The 20627-nt window shown below is 45.8% G+C and overlaps 1 protein-coding gene across 1 annotated transcript in view; it reads left to right on the top strand.

Moving 5' to 3' along the window:
- Positions 1-20627, top strand: part of ROCK1 (Rho associated coiled-coil containing protein kinase 1) — a 1374854-nt gene that overhangs the window by 616387 nt on the left and 737840 nt on the right. The window contains exon 13 of the mRNA XM_069219991.1: positions 14041-14089. Coding sequence (XP_069076092.1) covers positions 14041-14089 — 49 coding nt within the window. The remainder of the gene's footprint in view (positions 1-14040; positions 14090-20627) is intronic.

Here is a 20627-nt window from a genome sequence, read left to right as displayed (position 1 = left end):
GATTGCAATTGATCCGTATCAAAGGAGGGGTCCACCACTCCACACCACCGGAAGCCCACCTGGCTGTGTTACCGTATTTGGGATATTGGGCGACAGATGCTTCGGGGTTTGAAGAATGGGGTGGGGGTTGTTGGAGGGTGGGAAGTTCACTACAGGGTCAAATGACTCTAGTTACATTTGGTCTCCTTTTGGTTCCTTTATATTGTTCATTTACTTGAGGCGGCTGACACTAGGCCAAATTGGAGGCCCTCGACACTCTTCCACATTACTACTCTCCATGCAGCCCCCAGACTGATAAGTCCTTTCATAGAATATAAACGGACTCCTAGACAAAATTAAAAGATCAGCGATGTTCGCCACACTCCGCAGGTACGCCCCCTCAGTGGCTTTCCTACAAGAGACTCACCTACTCGGCACCAGGTGCCCTATGATAGTGCGGGAGGGTACGATAGGGTTTACCACTCAGGGTTCTCAAGGGGCTCTAGGGGATCTGCTATCTTGGTACATCGTACCCTTCCCATGTTGGTCACCGCCACCCACTCAGATCCACAGGGCCGGTTCGTGGCTGTGACTGGTTCCCTGCAAGGAACAACAGTTAACCTCATAAGTGTATACGCCCCCCCAACTGCATTTGAAAACTTCTTACACTCACTTCGGGGAGTACTATCAGGACTCCCCCAAGGGACAACCCTAATAGGTGGAGACTTCAATTTGGTTCTTGACCCTACAATAGACATGTCTGGTTCTGTATCTACCAGCCGCTCTTCCCGCGCGACGAATCGAAATGGATGGGCAGAGAGCCTCGGCCTTTGCGAAGTCTGGAGAATCTGGCACCCCAGACTGAGACAGTACACACACACACACACCTCAGCGGCACATCAAACACATGCCAGGATAGACCTGATGTTCATGCCAGCGTTGGACGTAATACAGGTCACCAGGGCAGAAATATTGCGTCGTGGAGTCTCTGATCACGCACCACTACAGATTTGCCTGGGAGGCGCAGATCCAACACAACGCCCGATATGGCGTCTAAACGCATGGCATCTTCAGGACAATGACTACACCCAGGAAGTGCAGGACCATCTCACCCAATATTTTGAACAAAATGTTGGGTCTGTAAACTCCCCAGGCGTGGTGTGGACTGCGTGCAAGGCTACACTGCGGGGATATTCTAGGCATCGCCTCCGTATACGCCAACGGGCACGCGACGCGCGAGTAACAGAACTCGAAGCACAAGCGCTGCGACTTGAGCGCCGGCACACAGCCTCTTCACCCACTGCTCAAAGACAACTCACTGCACTTAGAGAGGAGATTAAACACTTATTGCTGGAGATGGCGAAACATCTCTGGCAAGCCTCCGCGGCCCGGGTCTATGGTTGGGGGGATAAAAACAGAAAACTCCTGCACTGGCTGGCCTCTCGGCCGCTGGCCAACAGATTTATTGCTGAAATAATGGATGAATCTGGAACTCTGGTCACGTCACCAGGCGAGATTGCGAAGTGCTTTGCTGTCTATTATGCCCGTCTCTACACAGACCACCCCGACCTAAAGCTGAACAAGTCCCCCCTCTTAGAAGACATTACTCTCCCTAAAATCTCACGTACAACCAGAGAAAATCTAGACGCCGCTTTAACTCTGGAGGAGATAAAAAATGCTATAACCAAACTAGCGTCAGGAAAAACACCTGGCCCGGACGGGTTCCCGGCGGAGCTGTACAGCAGGTGTGGTGACATTCTAGGCCCACACCTGCTGAGCATGTACGAAGAAGCCCAAATAACTAATAGCTTCCCGCCGGCGATTGACCAAGCTACAATTGTCGTGATCCCGAAGACACAGCCCCAGTCGCGGCACTGCTCATTGCCCCATCTCACTTCTAAACACTGAGATCAAGGTGCTTTCCACGATTATCGCCACCGGACTGAAACGAGTGCTTCCTTCACTGATACACCCTGACCAATGTGGGTTTATGCCCACCGGCAGCACAAGACAATGTATAGGGCATCTGCACGTAGCATTAGCCCACCCGAGGGACCTGACCCAGTCCCCCCAGCCCTTCTCTTACTAGATTTTGAGAAGGCCTTTGACACCGTGGACTGGTCCTATTTGGAGTGAGTCCTGTGGGGCAATGGGTTCAGGCCCAAGTTCTGCGGCCTCGTGAGGCTCCTGTATTCCAATCCGACGGCTCGTGTCTTGGTAAATGGTGTGCTATCAGACCAATTTTCCCTTCGCCGGGGTACCCGTCAGGGATGCCCGCTGTCCCCCCTGCTCTTCGCGCTCGCAATAAAGCCCTTGGCAAAACTGCTGAAAGAGGACCCCCTGGTTGAGGGGTGGGCATGGCCTGCGGGAACTGAGGATCGTGTGGCCTTATACGGGGATGACGTGCTCATATACCTATCAAACCCCGCCAGGTGTGGCCCTCGAATCCTGCAACCTATTTTCTGAAGCCTCTGGTCTGACACTGAACCCCAGTAAATCCTTGCTGGTTCCTCTGCATCCCACACGGGAATGCATCGCGTGGCAGCAGCAGATCCCAATCAGACACAATAGCTTTAAATACCTGGGAGTGCAGGTGTCCTTGCTGCCTGAGGTGGCATGGGCGCGAAATGTTGCTCCGATGTCCCAAAGAATTAAAGAGGACCTCCAGCGATGGCAGACCTTACCCCTTAACCCACTCGGTCAAATAGCACTCTATAAGATGATGGTTCTCCCCAGGCTCCTCTATCTTCTGCAAAACTACCCATACCCGATCCCTCGGAAATGGTTCAGAGAGATCGACACAATGGCGCGCCTCTTCCTTTGGGACAGTGGCCACCCAAGGCTGGCTCTCGCCACCTGCCAGAGGGACATTTACGAAGGAGGTCTGGGAATGTCAAATATGTATTACTACTATCTCGCCATGCACCTACTAGTGATCAACGACTGGATGGGTGGGGGCTGGTCAGATCCAGCCTACCGACTGGAACTCCAAACATTGGGCTACAATCAGATCCTTGATATGCTATATGGGTGTCCAATTCCCCAGGCGATGCCTGAGATAACTAGGGTGGTCCTACTGGGATGGCGGGAGGCCCAAAAGAAATCTTGTCGGTGGAACAGTCTCACTCAGCAAACCCCACTCTGGCGAGGCAGAATGTTGACAGCCGTCGGCGCTGGAAGGATTTCACAGTTGGGACACCATCGGTATCTCCCTACTCGGAGATGTTTGGGAGGGGTCACGGATACGCTCCTTCGAGGAGCTCCAACGACTCTTCTCTTTAAATATAACTCAGTTTCACAGATACTTACAACTCCGCCATGCGCTGTCAGTGCATATGCAGGGCGGTGAAACCATACTGGAACAAAGTCCTATGGAGGCGAAGGTGCTGATGGGAAGCCTGGGGAAGGGGGGAGGGGGGTCGCAGATATACCGCTCCTTGATTACAAATACTGCGTTGCCCCTGGAGGGCCCCCGCCGCAGGTGGGAGGGTTGGGTGGGCCCCGTGGGGGAGGAGGAATGGAGGGAGGCCCTCATGGCCCCTCGGAACCTTACAATGACATCCCGTTTCAGACTGCTGCAGTTCTTTTTTGCCACACGGCCTACCTCACACCACTCAGGCTGCACAAAGCGGGCCGATTGTCCTCACTGCTTTGGCCCGGCAGCAGACTTCTTCCACATGGTGTGGTCCTGTCCATCTATAGCATCTTATTGGAGGGCTGTGGTGGGAGAGGTTTTGAAGCTCCTGGGTAGTGAGATCGAACTGGCTCCGATAACACTCCTACTGGGGGCATTGGAAGATGTGGGGCTCAGGAGGGCAGACCGAACCTTCCTGGGTCTGGCATGCCTAGTGGCTAATGGAGACATAATGATGCACTGGAAGGCAGCTGAGGCACCAGCACTGGCCAAATGGCGACAAGGAATGGACTGGTGTGCCCAACGTGAGAAACTTGTATACGAAGCCAGAGGTTGCCCAAAGAAATATTATATGATATGGGGGAAGTGGGAGGCCGCAGGATATTCTTGAGCAGTGAGCACCCTGTCGAATCTACCAGATCTGAGGGTGTCCCGTACTCCGGGGGTGCCGCCTAGTATATAAATATATAAACTTATATAACTCTTATACAAATGTTTGTCTACAGTGTTTTACAAAGCTGCAAGTGGAACTTTAACTGTAAATTGTTACTATTGCCCGCAGGGCTTGTTTGATTCTGGAAGAATATTCGTCTCTAATGCTTCAATTTAATGCCTCTTATTTATCTTTTTGTGTGTGTTATTTTCCTTCACCTGTCTTCAAAATCAATAAAGTTCTTTATAAAAAAAAAAACAAAGGTGGTCACGCCCTTTCACGTAGGCCAATATATCACCTTGCCTATTTTTTATGCACTCCCACATCCTTCTAAGGAAGACGAAGGACTTCACCGGCTGGACCCAAAAAGAGTGTTTGCGTTCTACTTTGATCGTACCAAAAAGTTCTGGATGGATGATCATCTCTTTATTGGTTATGTGGGTGCAAAGAAAGGTCAGGCAGTGCCGAAGAGAACCATCACCAGATGAGTTGTTCTCTGCATTTGAATGTGCTACGCTTTGACTGTAAAGCAACCTCCTCAGGTTTTTCACGCTCATTCTACCAGAGTGACTGCTGCAACCACTGCATAGGCACATGGTGTTCCAGTCCTGGACATCTGTCAGGTGTCAGTATGGGCACCCTTGCACACGTTCACCAAACACTACTGCCTGGACAGTCAGGTCTGAAGGGACAGATACTTTGCCCTTTCAGTCCTGCAGGACTTCCTAGTATGATCTTGGTACGCAGTCCCACCTGAGGGGATGGGATTGCTTGTGTATCTATCTAAGGTAAGAAATCTGCAACTAGAAGTCTCTACCAGATGAATAAGTTACTTACCTTTGGTAACAACTTATCTTGTAGAGACATATTCTAGTTGCCGATTCCTTACCGACCCACCCATCTTCTCTGTTCTGTGCACTGATTTCTAGGGACACTGACTTCATTTGAGGGCTTTAGTTTTGAGGCACCAGTGGTCAGTATTCTTCTTGGCTTCACGCTTCTGGAATGGAAAGTCCTGAAAAGAAAATGAAATCAGCACACTGGGATAGTGCCTATATAGGACCCATGATGTCATGTATGGCACGCACGACACTGTCGACAGACACAGAGCCGACTGACGCCACTTGACACCGCTCAGGGATACTGTTGAAGAAACATCTCTGGCTCCAGACTGACACCTGGGGTAAATTCTAAGTTAAGGAATCTGCAACTAGAATATGTACCAGATAAGATGTTACCAAAGGTAAGTAACTTGTTGAACATTTACACTAGTGTATGTTTTGAGGGAGAGGAATCTTACAGTATCTACTGTCGATTGGTCTTCTACTTGAACTCCTTTTTTTAGGTCTTAACTACTGACAGCTGTCTGTTTGTGAAATTACCTCTTGTGCATCAAACTAAAAACTTCAAGTGAACTTAGATCCCATTCATGTTTTTTTTTTTTTTTTTACAGCTACATCCCTGGCTCAACTATCACATTGATTATGGACACAGGGCAAATACATGTGAAGCCAGGAGTGGGTGGTTTTTGGTTCTCTAAAATGCCCCATAGTCTTTTGCTTTCCCCTTTTGCTGCTGGATTGCTTGCAGTCCCTTACCTGTTTGTCACCAGATCACAGGACCTTCAGAAGGTATCCACCTTTTCCTGGGACATCAGAATCACATCTCCATCACGTGTCTCCAAGTCTTCTTAGTTACTGTCCACATCAATAGTCCAGCTACAGATCCAGCCATTTACCAAGATGTCAGGGTGCTGGACCGCCCGGCCAGTATTTACTTATCCAGATACGAGGCTGTATTTTTAGTGGGATGACAATGAGAGAGACACCCATCTTTATAAAAAATCCTATTTCATTATTGAGCTCAGAAAACTATCCTATTTAATAGTTCTTGCCCAAACACTTAGCGAACCCATCTAAAATCTTGAAGGTTTTTCACATTGTTGTGCCTCAGTAGAGGAATCCAGAATACACATGGTTTTCCGAAACATCTGTTTTCAGAGCGTTTTTCAAGAAATCATTCAATAGAAATTCATTTTACAAACTGAAAGCAATTACTAATTCTCTGGGCAAGGATTACTAGAATGTAAGACGCGTGGAGTTTTTTTTTTAGCATTGTTCAAGAGCATTGATCCAGTGCTGGATCTTTAATATACTCAACTTCTTGAATCATCCTTGTTGTGAAGGCAGGGGTCTCTTCTTGAGTAATTAGGGCTAAGCTGAGCTGTAATAGGTTGAAGTGACCACGCTATTAGCGCCTTATCATTAAAAACAAGAGTCAAGCTTCAGCCAGTTAGAACACAACAGAACCAACACCACTTCTCTTAGGGGCTACCATGCAGCAGATTTTTTGCCACACATTGTGATGAGTCTCCCTGGGCTCTACTCAGTTTTCTCCTCAGAGAGACCTATTTTTATTCATCTTGACACCACATCTCCTTTTCATGCAGAGAAACCTGTCTCACCTGTAGGCGAAATTTCCTGACTGGAATCATGCCCTGTTCAGACACTGTGACCTGTGGGAATCTAAGCCGACATTCTGAAAACCCTACACGGAGTCCATTTGTTGTCTTCATCCCAGTCACAAGACTAAAGGGTGCAAGATTGGTTGAACTTTTTTATGCTAAAACTCTAAAGGACAGAGAAGGTACTCTGGTCTTATGGCTTCTTAAGATCAGGGGCAAGGAGGCACCATCTTGATGAGAAGAACAGGAAGGTTCTAAAATCTCCAAAAAAGGCCCGTAAGAGAAGCCTCTGCAGAACAGTCCCACACATATTCCTCCCAAGGAGAACATTCCAGCAAAATAAAAAGTAAGAGACACAAGAGCACTAAGGTATCGACACCTAGAAGTCAGAGCTCTGAATAGTAAGTCATGCAACTTCCCAAAAAAAAGGATACCTCTTCAGTCTCCTGAAGGCACATTCCGAACTTTCCACCCATCTTTGAAAGTACAGTACTAAGACAAATCAATCTCCAAGTCAGCAGGCCTACCTCATATGAAGAAATCATCGATGATGCAAGTTGGAGACAATGGCTAACAACTGAGATCCAAAAGGCTACCATGTTGGCGATGACATTGTCAACAGCAGTCATGAGTAGAGCACACAAAGTTGATGAGGGACACTTCAACGAGACCTTTTTGCGTCATTTTAATATTGGATAAGGGCATTTGAGTGCTAATTTTACCTGAGAATAGCACCTAGTAATTTATTGCCTTTTCCAACAAGATATTTACTAAAGTCTGAATTTTCCATTTAACTGAATGTCTGATATCAAACAGACGATGACATCCAGTACCCGAAGGCAAATATTCCTTCAATGACCAACCTCCATCACATCCAGGCACTCAAAAGATAAGTGAGATCATTTTAGCAGTATGAGTATGAACATTTTGAAGAAGGTTACCATTGTCGGAAAGAATTCATGATGCAGGTACCCAGAGCATTGGTAAAGGACCTGTGCTTAATGCTTGCAGATTACTACACATGTTTCCCTGAACAAACATTGCCAGAGTTACAGACTCCTATTTTTTCATCAAAACCGTGTTCACCGAAGTCCATCCTTATGACAGGTAGTCCTAGATTACTAAACCCATCTATCAAACCTCTGCCTTTAACGCTTATTGCACCTTGCCCTCTCACAAATACAAGGCACCTGAAAGATCTCCAGCATGCCTCAGAGGGTATCCTTAACCCGACTGTAGTTGTACAGGCAGTCCAAACAAAGTCAAGAATTCCTTCTACTCCTTTCTTTAAACCACCTGATAAAGAGGGTAGAAAGTTGGACAATGTGAGCTGGTACCACTGTCAGAACTTCCAGTACTCTCGCCATTCTAGGAATCTATGACAGACATACATGGTCAAATGTAAATTAGATTCTATAACACCTCCTTGAGTACAAGGTGTAAAGCAATTATTCAAGAAGTAGAGAGACATACTCAGATCGATACAGCAGTGGTATGGGCTCCACAGGTTTCTGACAGCTAGCAAGGACAGCCTTCTTCAGAAGGCAGGGTGTGCCTCAAAGCAACATCTTTCCTCTCTAAAGTACAGCCCAAGAGTTTTGACATGCTGTATGACTGTGAAATATAAAAGATGGGAAAACAAAAGGAACCCTAGGTGCCCTTCCACAATGAAGACCCCAGATCTTTAGACAGCTATAGCAGAGGTTAATTTCCATTTTAGAGGCTGTTTTCAGTTTTTACCTCTATCAACCCTACTAGCTGTTTCAGCAGGGATATAACCATCAGTACTGTCAACAGTACAGACAGCCCTCCATCTGCCTACTCCAGTCAGTCATCTCAAAGAAAGATAGCGACTCAACAGCCCTCTCAGTAATCTTCTAGCTGAGAGTGACATCATCCTGGCACCGGCCATGAGTCCTTTTCATTCCATAGAGGGTCAAATTCCCAATTTCTAGGAACATTGGAAGCCCATTATAACAAATAGCTGGGGCCTAGTACTAGTTCTTAATGGGCACAACATATATTCCATCAGCATACCGTCATCAAACGTGCCTCAGAGAAGATGTATGCAACATCTTTAACAGTTGCAATTAAAAAAAGAACAACTATGTTAGAAGGGAGCAATAGAAATCATGCCCCACCTCCAACAAAACTTAAGTTTCTATTCAAATCTTTCCCTCATAAAACAGAAATCAGACAAATTGAGACCAATACTAGACTTCTGCTAGCTAAGCAACTTCATAGAAAGCAATCATTCCATAGGGTTACTCTTCAGTAAATTGTTAAGTTGCTGAACAAGGGGGATTAAACAACTTCCTTAGACTTCCAAAATGTTTACTTTGACATTCCTGTGTACCCTACCCCAAGACTATACTTAGAATTCAGAGAATAGTAGCCTCTGCCAGTTCAAAATCCTCTCCTTCAGCCTCAAAACTGCCCAGTGAATCTTTACAAAATGCCTGACCTTGTGTAAGGAAATGCCTTCCTTGACATGGTTACCCCCTGACTTTTTGCTTTTTGTTGATGCCAGTTATGATTGAAAGTGTGCTGGGACCCTGCTAACCAGGCCCCAGTGTTCTTTCCCTAAACTGTACCTTTGTTCCCACAATTGGCACAGCTTTGGCACACAGATAAGTCCTTTGTAAATGGTACCCTTGGTACCAAGGGCCCTGTTGCCAGGGAAGGTCTCCAAGGGCTGCAGCATGTGTTATGCCACCCTGGGGACCCCTCACTCAGCACATGCACACTGCCTCACAGCTTGTGTGTGCTGGTGGAGAGAAAATGACTAGGTCGACATGGCACTCCCCGCAGAGTGCCATGCCCACCTCTCACCCCCTCTAGCACGCCTTACAGCCCTAAGGCAGGGTCCACTACACCCCAGGTGAGGGCATATGTGAATGAGCACTATGCCCCTACAGTGTCTAAGCAAAACCATAGACATTGTAAGTGTAGGGTAGCCATAAAGAATATATGGTTTGGGAGTTTGTCAAACACAAACTCCATAGTTCCATAATGGCTACACTGAAATCTGGGAGGTTTGGTATCAAACCTCTCAGCACAATAAATGCACACTGATGCCATTTATTGTAAAATACACCCAGAGGGCATCTTATAGATGCCCCTTGAATACTAGTCTGACTCCTAGTGCTAGGCTAACTAGTTTCTGCCAGCCTGCCACAACCAGACGAGTTTCTGGCCACATGGGGTGAGTGCTTTTGTCACCCTGTGGCCAGGAACAAATCCTGTACTGGGTGGAGGTGCTTCTCATCTCACCCTGCAGGAACTGTAACACCTGGTGGTGAGCCTCAAAGTCTCATGCCTTTTGTTACAGCACCCCAGGGCATCCCAGCTAGTGGAGATGCTCGCCCCTCCACCTCCCCACTTTCAGCAGCATGGCAGGAGAGGATAATGAGTAAAACAAGGAGGAGTCACCCAGAAGTCAGGACAGCCTCCTAAGTTGTCCTAAGCTGAGGTGACCCCTGCCTTTAGAAATCCTCCATCTTGAGATTGGAGGATTCCCCCAATAGGATTAGGGTTGTGCACCCCCTCCCCTCAGGGAGGAGGCACAAAGAGGGTGTAGCCACCCTCCGTGGCAGTAGCCAATAGGACAGTAGCCATTGGCTACTGCCCCCCAGGCCTAAACACACCCCTATATTTAGTATTTAAGGGTGACCCTGAACCCAGGAAATCAGATTCCTGCAACCTACACAAAGAAGGGCTGCTGAACTGAAAACCCCGCAGAAACCACGGAGACGACAACTGACTTGGTCCCAGCACTACGGCCCTATCTCCAAGCTCAAAGAACCTGCACAGCGATGCATCCGACGGGGACCAGTGACCTCTGAGGACTGCCCTGAACCCGAAGGACCAAGAAACTCCAGAGAACAGCGGAACTGTTCACCAACTGCAATATTTTTGCAACTTTGAAAAAACTTTGAAAGAACTCTCCCTTCCTGCCGGAAGCGTGAGACTTCTCACTCTGCACCCGATGCCCCCAACTCGAGCTCCAGAGAACAAACGCTGCAGAGAGGACTCCCAGTTGACTGCGACAATGTGAGTAACCTGAGTCGACCGCCCTGTACCCCCACAGCGACGCCTGCAGAGAGGATTCAGAGGCTCCCCCTGACCGCGACTGCCTGGTAACAAGGAACCAGACGCCTGGACCAAGCACTGCACCTGCAGCCCCCAGGACCGAGAGGAACCACCCACCAGTGCAGGAGTGACCAGCAGGCGGCCCTCATCCTAGCCCAGTCAGTGGCTGGCCCGAGAAGCCCCCCTCTGCCCTCCCTGCATCGCCCAAGTGACCCCAGGGTCCCTCCATTGCTTCCTGTAGCAAACCCAACACACTTCACCCGGCTGCCCCTGTGCCGCTGAGGGTGTGTTTTGTGTGCCGGTTTGTGACCCCTCCCCCCCAGTGCTCTACAAAACCTCCCTGGTCTGCTCCCTGAGGATGTGGGTACTTACCTGCCAGTAGACCAGAACCGGAGCACCCCTGTTCTCCATAGGCACGTATGTGTTTTGGGCCCTCCTTTGACCTCTGCACCTGACTGGCCCTGTGTTGCTGGTGCAGTGACTTTGGGGTTACCTTGAACCCCCAACGGTGGGCTGCCTATGCCCAGGAGACTGACTGTGTAAGTGCTTTACTTACCTGAGAAACTTAACCAAACTTACCTCCCCCAGGAACTGTTGATCTTTGCACTGTGTCCACTTTTAAAATAACTTATTGCCATTTTAACCTAAACTGTGTGTACTACTGTTTTAAATCAAAGTTCCCTACTTACCTGTGTGAAGTACCTTGCATTTTATGTATTTACATCAAATCTTGAATCTTGTGGTTCTAAAATAAATTAAGAAAATATATTTTACCATATAAAAACTATTGGAGTTTAGTCTTCAAGTATGTGTTCCTCATTTATTGCCTGTGTGTGTTCAACAAATGCTTAACACTACCCTCTGATAAGCCAATTGCTCGACCACACTACCACAAAACAGAGCATTAGAATTATCTAATTTTGCCACTATCAACCTCTAAGGGGGGAACCCTTGGATTCTGTGCACACTATCTTTTACTTTGAGATAGTATATACAGAGCCAATATTCTACACCCTGTGACAGCTTATCTCAGAAGATTGGACCATCACATTTTCCCTTACCTGGATGATTGGCTCGGAAAGGCCCCGTCATCTTGAGTGGCCAAGAGTTTGTCTTCAACTCTTCTACTCTCTGATTTACATTCAGCAAGAGCAAATCCTCCTTAAATCCAGACAGAATGTTAAGATTTCTTTGAATATTTCTCGACATAGAACAAGGCAAAGCCTTTTACATAGAGGAAGAGAGTAACAAAGATCTCAGGTCTTGCCGACAGGCTCTGAAGAAAAGAGTCCACTTTGGTACGCATTTCTAAATCTTTCCTAGTGGTGATGTCATTCTACACCCCTTTGATTCCAAACTGCAGTTTATGGATGAGACCTTGCCAGGCAGAGCTAGATAACCAGTGTTTGCAAGACCACGAATCTTCCAGTTACTGTGTCAAGATCAATAAGAAAATGAAGGATGCAGTACCCTGATGGCTAAAATGAAACCAGTGTGCCGATACAACGTGATTGAATTTCCTCCATCCAGCCCCACGCATTCATAATTACCAACAATGCTTCCCTGGACGTTTGAGGAGATCATCTCCAGGATCTGAGGTCAAAGGAATGTGGTCAGTTCAAGAAGTTAGAATGTAATCAGTCTCCAAAGTGGTGACTTTAGGTCTTCAGACCTTCCTCCCAAGCATTTCAGGATACGCGCTATTAGTTTGGGAAGACAATAAGAATGTTCAACCTATACAAATATGGAGGAATGAGGCAACAACTACTTTCCAGAGAAGCACAAAAGGATTTGTAAATAGACAATCAGCCACCATGTTACTCTGAAAGCAGAACACATCCCAAGTGCCAGCAACCAATTGGCCGATATGTTGAGTCGAGCAACAAAAGAATATCAAGAGTAGGAGGTGAACAATTGTCAACATGAGGACCATCTTCCAGAAGTGGGAAACTCTAAACCTTGAATCTCTTTGCACATGGTAAGACCCACAAATGATGCTTCTGGGCAAGTAGATTCCCACAGAAGGGGGCATGGGGTAATGCCATTCACATAGCATGCTAGTGAATGTTTGCTTATGTTTTTCTTCTTATCCCAGAGAGTCATCAATAAAATGAAACGCAATCCACTCAAACTCTTGATAGCTCCAACATTGCCCAGTTATACTGGTGCACTGAACTAATTCTCTGAGAATCTGTACACATTCCTCTTAAACCAATCTCTTAAGAACGCACTGGGATCAAGTGCTACATCTGAACCTGAGGTGGCTCGCTTTATCGGCCTGGCCCCTGCACACAATAAATACTATCCTAGAAATCGCAGAAGGCTGCAGAAAAATACTTGCCAAAGCGATCCAGTAAACAGGACATGTATAGCCAAATTGAAACAATTGTTTTATGGTGCTCTGCTCCAGGTATTCACTGTGTTTCTTCAACACAAGAGCAGGTTAGTCTGTATTTTCTTCAAATGGTCTGTCCCACTCATCCATTAAAATCCTCTTGACGGCAATCTCTCCATTTAGAAAATCATATAACTGATCTTCCTTATGGTCACACATAATTGGCAAGGAATTCATAAAGGGTATTTTTAGAAATGTCCTTGCCCATCAGTAAGCTTCAGAAAATATGGCAGCTTAATACTATCTTATCACAGCATATTAGGGAGGTATAAACTATTTGTCCTTGAAAGCAGCTCTTTCACATACTCTTACAACAGATAAGTGTGATTGAAACATTTACTGTCAAATAACTGTATTGCACTGTTCACTGGGCTGTATGCATTTGAAACTGTCGGTATGTGAAGGTTTGAGGCTTTCTTTTGGAGCTGTGCATAGGTTTCATACTTACCTAATAGAGTCTGTAAACTGTAGATATACATGGAGGAACATGACATTTTAGTGAATCTTACTGTATAGGAACTCTGATCCTTGATAAGTTCGATATGTGTTTATAGGATGAAAGGGGAGATCTTTTGGTATGATCTGCATTACTTTATGTACCTCAAGAAATTCTAATTTCTATTCGTAGTGTGAAACGAAAACCTTAGGGAACATTATTGGGAATCTGTTAAGTTTGAGGGTCCACTAATATATTCCAAATTGGGAGAGGAGGATAGAAGACGTTAGAGGGTATTCAGTGTGTTCTTCAGTAGTAGAATCATTAATTTTGGAATGCAAATGAAAACTATTTTTAAAATCCGTTTCTAAATAGAGCATTGCACATTCCATGCTATGTAAGAACACCACTGCCTTAGAGTATTTACCATACTATATACTAGAACCATATGAGGCTTTTCCATACTGCTTTGCACCATGGTTATCCATGACAAGTGATCTGGGGGTTTTAGTAATTGCTCTCTGTAAAATATCTGGTGTTCTTGTGGGTGCTTAAATGAATATACAATGTGCATTTCTACATTTTACTTTTTTGTTTTTTATTTCAGGTTATCTAATATAAAATTAGACAAGATCATGAAAGAATTGGATGAAGAGGTATTCATTATTTTATTGTATTCTGCTTAATTAAGACATGCACAACATATGTTATGTTCATACTACAATTCTTGTGTGTTTGCAACATATTTGTTTATTTTAGGTGTACAATTGGTCTCTTCTTTCTTATTCCTGTACTCTACTCTTCATCAAGTTTGCACTTTCTTAAATTTCTTTCCTTATAATAGAGATTTTTGATACTTTGTAGTTTCTATCTTTTAAATTAGAAAAGCACCTTTAATGCACTGGGATCCTTCACCACAGTGGGCTCTGTTTTAAGAGTTTACTGGGAAACTGCTCTTTCCACCCCTTTGAGGCAAAAACTAATGCAACAGTAAATTGAGGCAAAAACTGTAGCGGCGAAAGAGAAAAATAGGCATTTGTCATGTTGCTAGGTTTACTGCACATCCTATTACCATGAGAGCTGAAAAGTTTCCTTCAGCTCTCATAGCAAGGAGTCCTTGTGCAGCAGTGCCTTAACTGCCTCTCTCTTCCCCTGTAGTTGTAGCTTCAGTTGTGTGCTTCCGTACTCCGGATCGACGCAGTGATCGTTCTCAAGTTTACTTTTACCCATTGTTAATGTTACAGTTGTGTTGCCCCCTTTCTCGTGTGTCTGGTCGGCATTTCCAGTTACCGCTCGGAGCAGTACGCTTGTCATATCCGGCCTCTGGGGGGGGCATTGTCTGTTACAGCATCTTTTTATTTCGTTGCTATCTGCTCTCATCATGTCTTACCTATGATGGAATGGACATCCTTTCAATACTGCCAGCGGTGTATTGTGAAATACCCCTAAGCCCATCTCCACCAGTTCTGCAATCTGTCTCTCACCCGAGCATGATGAGGCCTCTTGCGACGCATGTCAATCCTTTCAGTCGAAGAGGACCCTTTGAGAGTGCAGAACTCAGCACCTTGAGATGTTCCTCAGAAGATACCCCAGTCCTCTTCAGTACCCAGAACCTTGAGGGGGAGCATCATCCCAAGCCTCGGCCACTGATGAGTCATTCTCACCCGAATAAAGTTTAATCTCTGACCTCGAGATTAAAGGTCTTCTGCCGGCTCAGCAGGTCTTGAGTACAGCTTCCCTTTGACACCACCCCAAGCTTCTACCACACATGGGGCATTCAGCCACTCAGGACCTACGAAAGCAGGCGTCTGGGCTGCCATTGCCTTCATGCCATTGTTGACACCACAGTCACCTTTGAAGATCATGCCCAGCTGCAGTTCCACACCAAAGAAATTCTTAAAACCAAAGGCCTCTGCACTGCCTGCTCCAGGCTCAGCACCGACCCGACCATCAGATCTGAAATCATAGATCTCGAAGCACTAGCCTGCATAGAAACACTGGGCTTCGATTGGAAGACCAGCCCACGAACCAGTCAAATAAACCCTCTAGAAATTACAAGAGCAGCGCAATACCTGACACCAGATTGGCCACTTTCTCGCACCTCCTCCGATGCCAGATCCTAGGCCTTGCAGGAGACCGCTCAGTTTTGGAGAAGCGCCGGGGTCCCCTCCTTTTCCAAAGCAGTGGGAAAAAAACCAGGATAAAGCCAACAGCCCTCTTCTGGATACAGGACCTTCTCCACCCTCTTATACTCCATCCGCATCTCCATCATCACATTCCCGCCTTCTTTACCTGACCCACTATCTACACTCCTCCGTGGTCACCACACTGACACAATGGGACATGCTGAGGAGATTCTTATGATGTAGCCCCTCACGGAGATCCTCGGGACTCGTGATGTAGATCCACCTGTGGCTACTGATCTTGACTTCTTCTCTGCTCAACCTTTTACACTGAATGATATCTCCAGTTACCATATTTCAGTATCGGGCTGCTGCTTATCACAAGGAAGAGATGCATAAGTAGCCTGTCGAGAAAGACTTCCTCTTTGAGGCTTCGTTCTTTCCACATCACTCCATGCATTTCTCCGCTATGCTAAAAGGGATGCTCAAGCTAGCCTCCGATTCAAGGAGCCAGTCAACGCCTGAGTCATTACTCCATGGTTTGATAAAACCAAATACAAGGCCTCCCCTTCAGACCCTAGGGAACTTTGGAAACATCCTTGAGAATATCCCCATAGCTGAAATTTGTAAAGCAGCTACTTGGTCTACACCACACACTTTCACAAAGCACATATGTGTAGATGTATTGCCCCACCAACAAGAAAATGTTGGCCAGGCTGTACTAAATACCTTTTTTCAGTCTTCTGCAACATCAACAGGCTAGCCACCGCTTGGAGGAGGACTGCTTTTAATGCCTTTAAGAATGTTACCCTATAAGCATTTGTTTGTGGCATGTTGTGCTGCAGATTTCCATGCACCCATCCTTCTACCCGGACGTAGTTATCATTATTTTCTGCTACCCTGGCATGGTCATATCTCTCTATTATGCTCCATTTCCTGTGTCTCTGTACTCCAGTCATCCTCGCCTGTCAGACGGAAATACAATCTAACAATGAAGCCGATGACCATGCGCATTGTAAGCAAGAGGTGTAGTCACGCTATATTGTGACATGAGAAGAATTCTTTGAAGAAAAATAACATGTACACATCCAAGCCCAGCAATGGATGGCAAGAGTATGCCCAGCATGTGACTCTACAGCACCACATGCCAATAATAGATGCTTACAGGGTAAGAAACAGTTTACTTCTGCACTGTGGAAGTGCATGGGTACATATCTGTATGTGTTAGCTTGTGTGTGAGTCTGTCTGCAAGTACAAGGCTGCGTATGTACACGCATTTAATGTATGCATGGCTTGTGAGTAAGATTTTATCTCACTGCTCTGCACATGAAATGCTGGGCCATGCACCATGGTGGTAAACCTTGGCAACTTGCTAGTCCGGCAACAATGGTGGTAAACTCCAATGGCAATATGGTTCTGTAAGAATTTAGAACTCCTGGCAAAACGCTTACCACAGCACAGTGGTGGTAATCCCTGGTAGTATGCTGGACCTGACACAGTGTTAATCCCTCACAACATACTGGCACAGTGGTGGTAGTCTCTGGCAGCATGCTGTCCCTGTCACATAGATAGTAATTCCTCACAACATGCTAGTCCTACGTTAGTTGTAAAAACTGGCAACCTGTAGGCCCTGGTATAATGGTGTTGGTTCCTGGTAATATGCTGTCCTTCACACAATGGTGGTAATTCCTGATAAAATGCAGGTCCTAGCAAAATGGGGGTAATCCCTAGCAACAAGCTTGTCCGGGCGCAGTGGTGGTAATTTCTGGCATCATGCTGGTTTTGGCACAATGGTTCTAGTCTTTGACAACAACTTTGTAATACTATGTTGATCCCATCAGTTCATTTGAATAACAGGATAGTGAAGTGAATGGAGATCCCGCGGTGATGCTACCCAGGAAATAACCCCATGGTGGTAACATTCACCATTGAGGGTAGAATACGCGGTTGAGGGTCTGTTATGAAATATCTCAGAGGGCCTGGAATGATGTGGTATGAAGGTTCACTTTTTTGGTTATTAGTAAATTGGCTAGTCTTCAGCTGTATACTTGTTAAAAAAAAGAAACTACAGTCCTCATGTATGAAGCAATTTTATGGTCAGCAAGGCTCTGATTAGTAAAATCGGGACTTTCCGACACAAAATGGCTCTTTTTCATTTCTTCATACCCAAATAGTGAATCGGTAACAGATTTCCGAATCTTACTGAATCGCTAATTGGGGTTGGTAATAAATATTCAGTATTTGAAAGCAGCATTTTAAGTGCGACACTTCAGATACCAAATCTTTAAGGTATGTATGAATGTTTTGTGACCAAAATCCATTCCAAAATATTAATATTTTACCAGCTCTTAAATCTTAAAATTAAGTGGGTAAGCTATTTGCAAAAGGAAAAGGTCCCTAGGGGACCTCTTCATTTTTGTGAGTGTTCACAAGAAAGTTTATGAGCAGGCAGTTGTCCATGAAACCACTGACTGCTCATTAAAAAAAAAAGGCTTCTGTCATTTTTATTTATTTGTTTAAATGCATCTCATTTTCCTTTAACCCATATGGTGCAGTGGGCAAGCTGGTCTTGTCCAGGCACACGGTTCCCGTGTGCCTGGGACAAGATCAGCTCTTCCTATACCCGTCCCACACCCCCCAGTTGGGGATCGAAGGGGAATCGCTTCCCCCTCCACCCCTCCCACCACTACCACCCACCCACCCCAGTGACGTCTGATGATGTCAGTGTGCAAATCAAGCGCTGACCTCATCAGAGGTCCCCTCGCTTCCAGCGCGATCCCGGAAGAGAGATGCTTTTGCATTTCTCTTCTGACCGGTAGCTAGGGTGGGAGAGACAAGAAAGGAAAGGCCTTGCCTTTCCTTTCTTTTGTCTCACAGCATTTCTGCTGCCCGATCGCAATGCAATTGGGAAGCAGAACGCCCACTAGACACCAGGTATTTTTTAGTACATTTCAATAAAGGGCCGCTCCCAATGATTTTTAGGCCATTTAAACCACTAGACAATTGTTTGTTCATTTTTATTTTTTTATGAGTGGGGAGCCAATTTACTTTTAGACCATTACTATAATTAGGCCGCTCTGCCCCTGGTGGGGGGCCAGAAAACACTAGACACCTAGGAATATATATTTTTTTAATCATACTTGCGCATAAGGGGAGCAGCCCCTTGGGCAAGGGCCACTCCCCAGGGGGGGCAAATTATTTTTAGGCCTTTTGTGTCCCCCCCCCAGGGGGCAGAAAAGCACTAGACACCAGGGATAAAAAAAAAATGAGTTCATTTTAATTTTTTTATGTGTTGGGAGCAACCCCTTAGGCAAGGGTCGCTCCCGGAGGGCCAGATTACTTTTAGGCCATTTCTGCCCCCCTTGAAAGTCTACTAGATGCCAGGGAATTTAAAAAAAAAATTGTGGGGTGGTGGCTGCCAACCAGTATGGACCTGGTTATGCCTCTACCCGAACTGGGTAACAGTCTTTCAGCTCTCCCCGCACTAAAACATCTTATCCAATGGCAAGCAAGAGGATATTTGATTATTTTGGGTTTTGGTTTTACATTTGGGCCATGAGAGCTTGGTAACTCTCAAAATAGTCCCACTTGGAATGGTGAGGGCTGCACTTTTTTGACTTTGGGAGGCTGCCATGTCAAAATCCACAATACCTAGACACATCTGAAAACTAAACATCTGCTTGATTCTAGAGTGGTGTGCTTCACATGCACCCTGCACCATTTTCTTAACCACAATGCCCTGCAAACCTCTAACTTTGCTGGAAATCACACATTTTTCCCACATTTTTGTGATGGGACCTTCCAGAATCTGCAGGAATCCACAAAATTCCTACCACCCAACATTGTCTCATCTATAGCGATAAAAATTCTACTGCACTTGTCAGCCTAAAAATGTTTTTTTTTTCTTCAAACTGCCCTTCTGGACCTGCTTTAGTTCCCCCTCAATTTCGATTTGTTTTTGTCTCTTCCCTGTCACAGGCACTTGGCCCACCTACACAAGTGAGGTATCGTTTTTACCGGGAGACTGAGGGTAACGTTGGGTGGTAGGAAATTTGTCCCGGTTCGGTGATCCCACACAGAAATGTGGGAACATTTTTATTTTTTTAGCTAAATTTGAGGTTTGCTGAGGATTCTGGGCAAGAAAACATTGGGGGATCCATGCAAGTCACACCTCCGTGGACTCCCTCGGGTGTCTAGTTTTCAGAAATGTCTAGGTTTGGTAAGTTTCCCTAGATGGCTGCTGAGCCCAGGACCAAAAATGCAGGTGCCCCCCCTCCACCCACCCCCACGCATAAACAGGTAGTTTTGTATTTGATAATTTTGATGTGTCCAGATAGTGTTTTGGGGCATTTGCTGTTGGCGAGCACTAAGCCTACCCTCACAAGTAAGGTACCATTTTTATCAGGGGACTTGGGGGAACATTGGGAGGAAGGAAATTTGTAGCTCCTCTCAGATTCCAGATCTTTCTGTCACCGAAATGAGAGGAAAAATTGCTTTTTTTTGCCAAATTTTGTGGTTTGCAAAGGATTCTGGGTAACGGAACCTGGTGAGAGCCCCACAAGTCACCGCATCTTGGATTCCCCTGGGTGTCTAGTTTTCAAAAATGCATAGGTGTGGTAGGTTTCCCTAGGTGCCGGCTGAGCTATAGGCCAAAATCCACAGCTAGGCACTTTGCACAAAACACGTCAGATTTCAGTGTAAAAATGTGATGTGCCCATGTTGCGTTTCATGTCGCGAGCATTATGCCTACCCACGCAAGTGAGATACCATTTTTATCGGGAGACTTAGGGGAACACAGAATAGCAAAGCAAGTGTTATTGCCCTTGTCTGTCTCTACATTTTTCCTTCCAAATGTAAGACAGTGTGTAAAAAAAGATGTCTTCTTGAGAAATAGCCTCTAATTCATGTGCTAGTATGGGCACCCCGGAATTCAGAGATGAGCAAATAACCACTGCTTCTCAACACCTTACCTTGTGCCCATTTTAGAAATACAAAGGTTTTCTTGATATCTATTTTTCACTCTTTATATTTCACCAAATGAATTGCTGTATACCTGGTATAGAATGAAAAC

The sequence above is a fragment of the Pleurodeles waltl genome, chromosome 2_2, assembly GCF_031143425.1.
Source record: "Pleurodeles waltl isolate 20211129_DDA chromosome 2_2, aPleWal1.hap1.20221129, whole genome shotgun sequence".
Taxonomy (NCBI): Eukaryota; Metazoa; Chordata; class Amphibia; order Caudata; family Salamandridae; genus Pleurodeles; species Pleurodeles waltl.
This window is presented reverse-complemented; position numbering and strand designations above follow the sequence as displayed.